Source organism: Polyodon spathula, chromosome 16, assembly GCF_017654505.1.
Source record: "Polyodon spathula isolate WHYD16114869_AA chromosome 16, ASM1765450v1, whole genome shotgun sequence".
NCBI classification, from domain to species: Eukaryota; Metazoa; Chordata; class Actinopteri; order Acipenseriformes; family Polyodontidae; genus Polyodon; species Polyodon spathula.
This window is the reverse complement of record NC_054549.1, coordinates 26,800,771-26,811,052: the sequence shown is the minus strand read 5'-3', so window position 1 is coordinate 26,811,052 and position 10,282 is coordinate 26,800,771. Positions and strand designations below refer to the sequence as shown.

General features: G+C 37.4%; 2 protein-coding genes across 7 annotated transcripts in view; one reads left to right on the top strand and one right to left on the bottom strand.

Annotated features, from left to right (window-relative positions):
- Positions 1 to 234: 234 nt before the first annotated feature.
- LOC121329073 (translation machinery-associated protein 7) lies at positions 235 to 3,413 on the top strand. Its single transcript, XM_041274387.1, has 4 exons — positions 235 to 336; positions 1,233 to 1,288; positions 1,749 to 1,836; positions 3,203 to 3,413. Exons 1-4 carry the CDS (start codon positions 321 to 323, stop codon positions 3,235 to 3,237), a joined length of 195 nt encoding a protein of 64 aa, XP_041130321.1. The 5' UTR covers positions 235 to 320; the 3' UTR covers positions 3,238 to 3,413.
- A 96-nt stretch (positions 3,414 to 3,509) lies between these two features.
- dnase1l4.1 (deoxyribonuclease 1 like 4, tandem duplicate 1) overlaps positions 3,510 to 10,282 on the bottom strand; it is a 43,610-nt gene continuing 36,837 nt past the window's right edge. For all 6 annotated transcript variants that reach the window (XM_041274384.1, XM_041274382.1, XM_041274381.1 and 3 more), the window contains 9 exons: positions 9,819 to 9,958; positions 9,618 to 9,717; positions 8,847 to 8,935; positions 7,870 to 7,956; positions 6,877 to 6,989; positions 6,362 to 6,474; positions 5,767 to 5,924; positions 4,855 to 4,951; positions 3,510 to 4,371 (listed from right to left, as the gene is read on the bottom strand). In XM_041274384.1, the coding sequence (XP_041130318.1) occupies positions 4,315 to 4,371; positions 4,855 to 4,951; positions 5,767 to 5,924; positions 6,362 to 6,474; positions 6,877 to 6,989; positions 7,870 to 7,956; positions 8,847 to 8,935; positions 9,618 to 9,717; positions 9,819 to 9,958 (954 nt within the window). In that variant the 3' untranslated portion in view covers positions 3,510 to 4,314. The remainder of the gene's footprint in view (positions 4,372 to 4,854; positions 4,952 to 5,766; positions 5,925 to 6,361; positions 6,475 to 6,876; positions 6,990 to 7,869; positions 7,957 to 8,846; positions 8,936 to 9,617; positions 9,718 to 9,818; positions 9,959 to 10,282) is intronic.

Here is a 10,282-nt window from a genome sequence, read left to right as displayed (position 1 = left end):
ACTCCAAACTTTTCAACAAGGGCATTTCGGCATAATACACGAAAAGGCTTGATGTACCCGTATGGGTGACAGCACCTTTAAAATTACTGATGAAGTAATTTCAACGCAATCCATGATGGTTTTTCTGAGCTCAACAAACGCCCAAAAATAATCAGAGATATTCTGAATAATAATAATAGTAATAGTTAAGCCTGCCATTAAACAAGGACGTGTTTTTTTGGCGAGGTTGTCAGTCACTATCGCAGACATCTATATCCGGTGAAGCGGACTAGTTGGGGTCTTCCACTTTCAGTGAAGCGCGCATACGAACAGCTGCAGTCATGTCAGGTAGAGAAGGTAAGAATTTAAGGAATTATATTTGTTTTAAATAAATGCCGCAGTATTTTATTTGGCTAATAATGGATATAGAGATTTAACATTATAGCTTCTAATAGATCCATAATATCTGTCTGAACTAAACCCACGGGCAGTTGCATCGCTGGGGGTGGATCCCTAAACAGCAGAATGCCATACCAGTGTATGTTGTGGTGTGTGTTGATAGTGCCGCAGCAAGAATACTGTTGCTATATCGCCACAGTTTTAAGGTCACTGCATTGGCATCCCGTGATGTAGCGCCTTTATATAAAGCTGCTCACTACACAAGGCTCTGCTTATTTTGTATGTTTATTAATGTTCCTATAAAACGAGCTCGTACATTGATCGGCAAATGCCGGCCTCTCGCTTTGGTTATTCCAAGCAGTCGATTACAAAACTATGGTTCAAGGGCTTTTATTTTTTTAGTTTCTTCAATATAACTCGCTTCTAAATGTTATCCAGAATATTGAGTCGGTCAGTATTTTTTAAATCCAAGGTGAAAACATTGGTTTGGCCTTTCACTCGCAAGCAGTTTGGAGCTCGTTTTGTCTTGATTATCATCCCTGTGATGCTGGCATTGTGTGGTCCTGCGCAGTTTATTTCGAGTACTGAATCGATGATTTTAATCTGTTTTAAGGTCCAATTAGTCATGCAGCTTGGCTAACCAGATAGCCTAAGGTCAGGTTTGGTATTCGTGACATCTGGCAAGTTATAATGAACTTAATCTCTGTAAGATGCATGTCTAACGTTGATGTTTGCAGAGTACACCTTTGCACAAGTACCATGAAGGGTGTAAAGTTGGTACTGCACAGGAGTTGAAAGTTTGTAGGGACCTGTTAGAATTTGGTAAATTCAGTGTGTCATTTCTCCTTTCATAGGTGGTAAGAAGAAACCGCTTAAACAGCCCAAGAAGCAAGGGAAGGATATGGACGAGGTGTGTATTATTGTCTGCAAAGGGGGTATAGTGGAGGTGGTCTTACATGTGGCACACTTCATATATTTTCATGTATCTGGAGACTCGCTTATCCAATTGTCATGAAACCTTGAAATAACATCAAGACTATTCTCTTGATTATTGGATTCAGAGGATACATGGTGACTATCTGTTCATCCATCTGTATGTCAGACTTGATAGACATCTACCAAAGTGCAGTTTTTGTTTGTTTTATGGCCTTTGCTAAATTATGATTCATTGTAGCTGTTTTATGTGTAAATGGTAACAATAAAAAAAGTATTCACCAAAAATCCCTTCTACACTTAAGGTTTTGTATTTTCATTTCAAAGCATTATTATTATTGATACAAGAAAGTGCCTCTGTTGCGCACTAATCAAATCAAACTAAATCCTGAGTTTGACCAGAACCTTGTTAACGTTGTAATCTATTCCTATTTCAGGAGGACCTAGCTTTGAAGCAAAAGAAGAAGGAGGAACAGAAGCAATTGGAGGCGATGAAAGCAAAGGCTGCAGGAAAGGGGCCGCTTAGTGAGTAGCGGGTTGTATTTCACTTTCTTGCAAATGTCTTAAGATTCCTGGATTGGGGGCTGCTGCATTCATGCTCAGTATCCCTGGGTTTACACCATTGTCTTCTACCTTCCAGAAGGAGGCATGGAAGCAAGCCAAGGTCTAACATCATTGCCAATGTGCCATTTTTCCATTCACTTTCCTGAAGTAGCTGAATAACTTGCACCTGGTACACATTAAGCACTATCTGTGAAGGTTTCTCCGGTACCCAGCATATTTTCATAAAACAGGAGGCAGTTAAAGTGAATATAGAAATCCTGAATGGCATTCTAGTTTTATGAAATTAACTGAAGATGCTGTTTTGTGTAGATGTTGCATTTTCAGTTTCCTCATTTACAGTATTTTGATCCATTGTGACTTAATACTGTATGTGAAAAGCAATGCCAAAGTTAAAATAAAAACAAAATTTAAAATATGAAGAAGACTAGAAATGCATTATCAAGTGTACAAAAGTTTAATCGACTGAAGGTTGATTTATAGTCTTTTTAAAACAGGATTTCAGCAGTTGCAAAGGAACAAAACACCCTCACTTTAACGCCCTTCACTCAACAAACCTACACCCTAAAAAAAAAAAAACAAAAGATAATAATCTAAACACACACTGTCAACATCCCGGTCTGTAAGCACGGGATGCCACCTCCGCAGTGAAGTCAAGTCTTTTGTCTTAAGAAGCGCATGCTGTGTAACTGCCTCTGAAACAAAAATAATTTCATGTTGCAACAAAGCTGGAAACTATTGATTGTTTGAAAAAAACAAACAAAAAAAAAAAACCCGAAGTAGTAACGTAGGCATATCTCTGTCATGAATATAGGTTGTCAAAAAGCACAGTTTTTTGGCTTGTTCAGCATCTATGTGTCAAAGCAAAATTGACTTAAAGAAAAAAAAAACATGTGGATCTGATTAACTTTTCATGTCGGGTTGATTTGGAATATAAGATCAGTTTGGGATTCTTGCATGTTGGATTAAGATTTGGTGCACTTTGAAGCTATTTATTTCAGATTGATTTTGAATAAAAGTTCAGCTTCAATTCAGGATTTTTGTTTTTTGTACTGCATTTTAATTCTTTAACGAATAGGATAAAGCAAAGGCAGAATACTGCATACATGAGATAAATGGGTACATGTAATTATACTTTTATGCACACTCATCTCATTTAATTACTCCAACCGTTTATCGTTCATTTTGATTGTCCTTTTCAATATAATGAACAAAAGGCTTGGACCCTGGCACGTTTGCTATAGCGAGGGTGTACTGTGTTCATTGAATCCCAAGAGGGAAATGTACCATGTGTCCTGATTTCTGTCTTCACTTCACTTCTCTTTCACAGCTACCGGTGGCATTAAGAAGTCAGGCAAGAAATGAGTTTGAGGGGATGTGAGATAACAAGTGAGGACAGGCAGGAGGTGGAGGGACCTGTTTGTTTCGTCATTTGGATCCATTTAGAAAGCATCAAATCAGCTTTTCTTAAGTCGTAACCTTTTTTTCTTTGTAAAAAAGTGTATTTGTCCAAAGCAGAATAAACTTCTTTTTTTGTTAAATATGCTTGTTTTTGTTTTGAATTCTTTTTATCTATAGAAAATGTAAATAGTTACATAACAAATGCAGTACATCGCAACACAAAGGCAGAATATTCCTCCATACTGGCTAGACAATTCTACAGTTATAAACCAGCAGTCTTTCATACATTTCTTATTTTCAAATAAAATGCAACTTTATGTACGTTGTTGAAATTTCTCAGGTTTCATATGAAATGGCAGAATAACAGATGCATTTTCTTAAGCATGTACTTACAGTGCAAACAGTAAGGGGTGTACAGATGTTGATGGGAGGTACTATTGTATCATGTAACTTCCTTTCTTTGCAACATTAATAAATACATGCAAAAGAAACCTTACATGCCACCTATCTCCGATTTGTGGTATGCTTGTTTTTATCTAACGACTACAAATGTGAAAGAATAAAGGTATGTTTTTATTTAATTGGGATTTGAGTGCATTTAGACATGATTAAGAAGTTACCAGTGGGTCCCAATATAAAATTTAGTAAAGAAAAAAAAAAGTTTCCCCTAATTAAAATGATTAGTTCCTAAATAATGCTGACCATGATGTTTGTTCAGTAGCTTTTTCACAATGTGATAATAAAGTTTATTAAAAGCCTCCTAGAGAAGAGAGCACTGTTCCTTGTTACAATGTTCTGTAATAAAGTTGCTGAAAATAATCAGTCTACATGCAGAGTTGTTGATTTTACCACTTGCCATCCAAACTGAAGACTGTTCTGGTTTCTATATGACTGTCGACTTACCAAACCCTACTCTTGTTTGTTTTTTTCTTCACTAAACTCAATTTCAAATACACAAACAGATGGTCCCAGCATCCATATACCACAGTTTTCAAGCTGTGGCTGTACATTGCAGATTTCACGCTTCCAGGATTTAATGTCCTAACGTGCAGACTTAAGTTCAACTTCAACAGGGTAGTGATCACTCACGTACAGTGCCTAAAGAAACAAACAAATTACGTATTATCAGAATGTACTTCTCTTAGACTAGATACATTGGATCTAAGACTACCATACTGATAGCCCTCACAACTGATGGGAGAGGAGGGGAGGGGAGGGGAGGGGAGGGGAGGGGGGTGTCCGTTTGCACAATTCTCCAGTAAGGACTTATGGGGCTCATTTGAAAAATAGAAAGACAGAAGTAGATCACTACAGGTCTTTGTGATTCCCTATGAACAAGGCTTTTTTTGGGTCACAACATATTGACATCCACTTGGATGGGCTGGGTATTGTTTAACAATTCCCGTTAAATCAGGCAGAGTTTAATGCAGCGCAATGAGTCAAAAGTGATCACATTAAGTGACAAAGCTACTGAAACTTGTTACACAAATGAACAAGTTTCAAGAAGAACCCAGGTCAGATCAAAATAGTTTTACAGGATGGTATGTTAAGTTAGGACAACCGATTGGCAAATGCACTTACCAGTTCCATATCAAGCCCGTACGCTTCCTGGAAATTAAAAGGTTTGGCTGAATGTGGAACAATAGCCTCCAGCATGTCATCCCCATACACCACAATTCTGGAATAATAAACAAATAAAATAAAGATAGTAAAGCGTATATTGTTAAAAGTAAGGTTGGTTGTTAAATCTATTTAGATCCAGTATTCACATAATTTTTAATACATTCAATAATTCACTGTTTTTAACATGTTGTATCAGTGTAGGTGAGATGTCAAAAATGGAGCACTGTCCACTTCAGTTTTTACTGCTCATTACATCAAAATAAAATGCTGCACAGGTGTGGTTCTACAAGAAGCCACTTCAGGGTGCCCAAGTATAATGAGCAAGACCTCGAAGGAAAGCAAGATTGACTTCTGAAAACAGCAGATTTCAGGTTTTTGCTGCTTACTGAAAATGTCTTGTAGTCAAACTACACATCTTCACTACAAAAAAAATATGCATTCTATCTTCTATTTTCAGCATGTGTAGCTATTCATAGCTTTGCTAAATTTCAAATAGTACTTTGGATTAACCTTATATATGAAATTTATGATTTTATAAATCCCCCTGGACACAGTATTCATGAGCACTGTATTTGCTTAAATGCACTCCACACTTGTGGTTAATTAACCAAACACTGTTTGCTTTTCCACATTGGCATTTAATGGAGTCCACTATCACCTCAAGGCTCTTTTCAAACTTACTCTTGAATTAAATTAATTTTGTGCTTGTGTTCTGCGGCAGGTAGCACATTTAGTTTATAATCTGCTCTGTTACAGAGATGGTCATACTCCCTTTTCCCGCAGCTCCCCCACTGCGTCTACTACTCCCATTTAGAGGGCACTGATTCTGGTTCATATTACCATTGGGGCAGTTCTGGAAGCTGTATTTACCTGTCATAAGTGTTGTCATTCCCAGTATTGGCTGTGGTGTCGACGTCATCCCCAATCAGCCAGTGAAAACCAGGTTCAGACCTGAGACGGATTTTTTTCATTTTCCGATTGGACACATAATCTCCATCTGCATTGAAGTCTCCAAGAATCATGATGTTCTGTGAAGAAAAGAGTCTGTTAGTGTTTGTGCTTGGAATATTGACATCAGCAGTGGAGCACAAAAATAATTCTAAATCCCTGCAACTCTGCCTCCAGTGGATGGGAGAAATAAAACAGCAATAAATAAATGTGGTGTTTCTTACACCCACTAGGGGCAAAGTGGTGCAGGGATTTATAATTGTTTTTTCCTGTTCCACATGTCCTCCTTTTCAGCAGAAAATTTCAGCCATAGCTTTGTAGTTTTCTGCTGAGAGAGGTACAGGGTTTTCTCCTGTATAAACTCCATTTGGAGAAAAAAGCCAACCCTTTGTTAACATGGCAGGTGTTACAAAGGACATATTATCACCAGGCACTGCAAAGCACCTTACAGAAACATAAAATGGATATTGGTATGAAAGTTTGTAATGTTACGGTATGATTAAATTGGATGACATACGTCGGTTTTCCATTTCTTCTTGACGACCTGAAAGACATCATAGAGCTCATCAATTTCCTTAAAGGAATCTTTAGGTGTGGTGTGCACTGGCATCAGGACCAGATCCTTCAGCACTGGAGCAGGGGAGAAACACTCAAATCAGCGCACAGCTGTAGAGGGTTAGGCTTCTTCAGTTACCACGGATCTACAAAATGATTTCCAGAAATACATTTTCTCTGCCATGATCATCGATTTAATTAGGTCTCACATGTCCAGTTTGAAATGAAACAGATGTTATAACAAGCATGTAGTTTTCATTTTAAAACATGATATCTGCTACTGTACCAGGTTAAAGAATCTGTTTGCAGCCTTGCTTTCAAAGAGTTTTATGGCAATTGCACAAAATTGTGCCCACTTCCCCTGATGAATGATGCCAGGAAAACTCTTTGACCCCAAAGACACTGCTGGGGTGAAATGACCCAGGCAGTACAACAGTAACAGACTTCCTGCAGTACTATTCCAGCAATGGCTCTTACCTGTGTTTTTACAGGAGAAGCGCACCATGTATGGCTCTCTGGAAAACGCATCCACATCTCCTGTTTGATTGTCTTCATACTGGTAGGTATCAACTAGGTCCACTAAATCATCCCTTTAAAATTACATAAAAATTGTATTTACTTCAAACGGCCCCAATCTTAGCAGACATAACATTTTCAATTAACTGCACAGGCATTGGTGATGTTCAATTATGACGTCATCAAGTTTTGACCAATTTCAACCAGCATACAAGCCCCCCTGCTTGTCATATTACATCACTGGTTTAATGCACCCTGAAAGAATACAATTACTGTACAAAAGGTAATACCATTTTATGCCAGTATATTTTCTGTTCCTGGCTGACAACCAGTTAACGCTTTCTTGGGTCCTGGTAACAGAAACATTTTACTAGCTAAACTAGCAACACTTAAAAAAAAAAAAAAAAAAAAATATATATATATATATATATATATATATATATATATATATATATATATATATATATATATATATATATATATATATATATATATATATAAAAGTCCCTATATACATTTGAGTGTGCCAATTTGACAAGGGCTTGAGAATTCAGTTGGTGTGTACAAAACAAAGCATAACCCATGTTGTAGACGGTCTTGTTACCATGACACCATCAAGTATTCCAGATTTAGCAAAACTAGGTTTCCAGTTTACACTTAATCTCAAAATCATTGTAAAATTGTAAAATGTTTTTGGTAATTAGTAGATTAATTCCTTACTCTTGCTAGTCATGTTTGCAATTTGCAGATGGTACAGCCTCACAGCTTGGTTAAAAAGCAACTTGTTAGGGGTATGAAATATTAGAGGTTTAATCAATGTTGTTGTTTCAAAACAAACAATGATGTACAAAGTGAATCTAAACAGATATAGATACCTCACTGCACACAGTTACAGTAAGATACCTCACTGCACACAAACTGACTTTTTTCTTTTTTAAACCTGTGTTGTCTTACCGGTAAAGGAATAGAAATTGCTCCTTGTATGTCTTTCTGCCCAGTCGTTTGCTGAGAGACATAGTGTAGTGATGGTGGATTTGCACCCTGAGAACACAAACAAGAAGCAAACTGTCTGTGAGTGATATAAAGCTTGCAAGCTTTTCAGGCATTAAATCTATTGTACAATGTTTTTGGAAATCCGTAAGATTTTGTATAATATTAAAAGGTGGTTATATAACGCCAAATTGTCCTGACAAAGGACAGGGATGAAACAGATAAAGCAAGTGCTCAGAGTGACTGTCTAGTGGCTGGTTTCTAATGTCGTTTCCATATAGTACTGTACCCTCAGCCATTGCAAAAGCACTTCCTTATCCAATTTTAAAGTACACAGTTTAATTACACAAACATTTCCTATTGAACACTGCACACCAATTATGTATTTGTTGTAGGAGATGGATGCACTAGTTCTGGACTCAAAATCATATCGTTTTACAGGCATTAAAAATGATCAGGAGTCCCCTGACATTCATGCACTGTTACCATGGAGTTGTTCTGAACAATTAACAAAAAAATGAATAGTGACAGCTATAGAGCTGGGTGTGAATGATATGTACAATAACAAAAAAAACATGACCCTATATCAGTTTAAGCTCCTTTATTAGCCCATGGTGCCCCCTCCAGCCGTTTCCTTCTCTTCAGCTGGCTGCACCCAGTGTTGTCTGGGTTTGAGCTTTTGGAATGTAGTCCACAAAATGAGTACTATTGTCTTCTCCGTCACTACAGGAGATACTCCAGGACACAGCTACAGTCATCATTGTTCTGGTGTGCAGTGAAACTGAGGAATAACATTACGGGATGATAACTGAGGACAGGATGAAGGGGTGGCAGCGAAGCAAGGTTCTCTTGCCTGCGATTGATAAAGGACATTTTGATGGTGTTTCTATCAGTGCTGTGTTACTGCTATAATTGATAAAATCCCACAGTAATTTTCCTACTTGTTCAGTTCAGTCAGGAATTTTTCCACAGCTTTTCCATTGGCATCAACAACTTCCAGAATGAGGATGATGTCATATCGAGACACGATCTGGAAAAAAAAAAAAAAAAAAAAAAAGAGTGGGACAAAACGTCAAAGTACATCAGGCGGTATAAAATACATAGAACTTCTTAAAGTTTATGCAATTCACGCAAGTCACAGTGTGATCACATGCTTACTGCACCGTGCTACGCAAGCCTGCCTTGCTCTGTAAAGTGATCACCGCTCATCATTTGAAAATACTGTGTGCCAATTAAACGAAGTGACATCCCAATTAAACAACATAAATAGGAATGGTGAAGAAGGTCTTAAGAGTTGTATCCAATTTAAACAGACATCTCGATTATCAGTACCCCGATTAGTGGCGCGACTATATACCAATGTTTTATACATGCGATAAGTGATCTGCGTCAATTTAGGTTAGATTTACTAAAATTATTTTCTTAGCTCTATGTACTTTTTTTTAAAAAAGGGGGATTTCAAAATACAGAAATGGTTACACTATGTGTCCACGTTAGTCTCTTTATGAATACAGTATAAGAAATGCCAAACTACATAATACGCTCAATATGAAATACAATACAGTATTTGATCAACACACTTTTGACCGGTGTTGTTTATTTACATGTTTAATAGCAATTGGTAAGATTTGACAAAACAAATTTAACTAAAATTAAAGTCCTGTCGTTTATTTGAAGGCAATTAAGTGTAAACAAGATACCTCTCTCCTCACCTTAATGATTGTTGACAGCACCTTTGTGTTAGATATTTTATTCATGCCAAACTTCTGAATGTTAAAGGATGCAATCCTCAAATGCTCTGATGATTGAGATCTGATTGAGGGAGAGGAGAAATAAGAACATATATTGTATCGACCTTCTGACTCTCACACAGAGTTAGCACAGCCTCAAAATGAAAGCTGGTTTGCACTCACTCCTTATCTGCTGCTTGCCATCTCTTGTGAGGTTCAGGTTGAACTTCTCCAGATCCAGATTCAGTTCCAAGACTGCTATTTATCTGATCTTCAGTCTTCAGTTCAACCTCCACAGGGAAATGATAACTGACATTGAGAGCCTAGAAACACAAAATGAACTGAACGTGAGGGACATTACTTCAGCGGTCTAAGCAGAATGAAAATTGATTGGGAGTCACTTTGAGTAGTATGAATTGTGGTTATGCTACACAAGGGTAGCTGGTAAAACCTGATCCATTTATTTTTACAAAGTAACATAAGAAAATATATGAACCAGAGGAGGCCATTCGACACATCAATGTTCCTCCGATTCCTAATTGCTGATTTACAGAGTTGTACAGGATCTCAGAGACTCAGCATCAACAACATGGCTAACACATTCATACACTTCCCCCACTCAGGGCAACAGTTTTCTACCCTTTGTC

What these genes read in the sequence shown, in the direction of transcription:
- LOC121329073 (XM_041274387.1), top strand. An exon ending in AAGGGAAGGATATGGACGAG is followed by an intron (nt 1,289 to 1,748) that starts GTGTGTATTATT and finishes TTCCTATTTCAG; the next exon opens with GAGGACCTAGCTTTGAAGCA. An exon ending in TGCAGGAAAGGGGCCGCTTA is followed by an intron (nt 1,837 to 3,202) that starts GTGAGTAGCGGG and finishes TCTCTTTCACAG; the next exon opens with CTACCGGTGGCATTAAGAAG.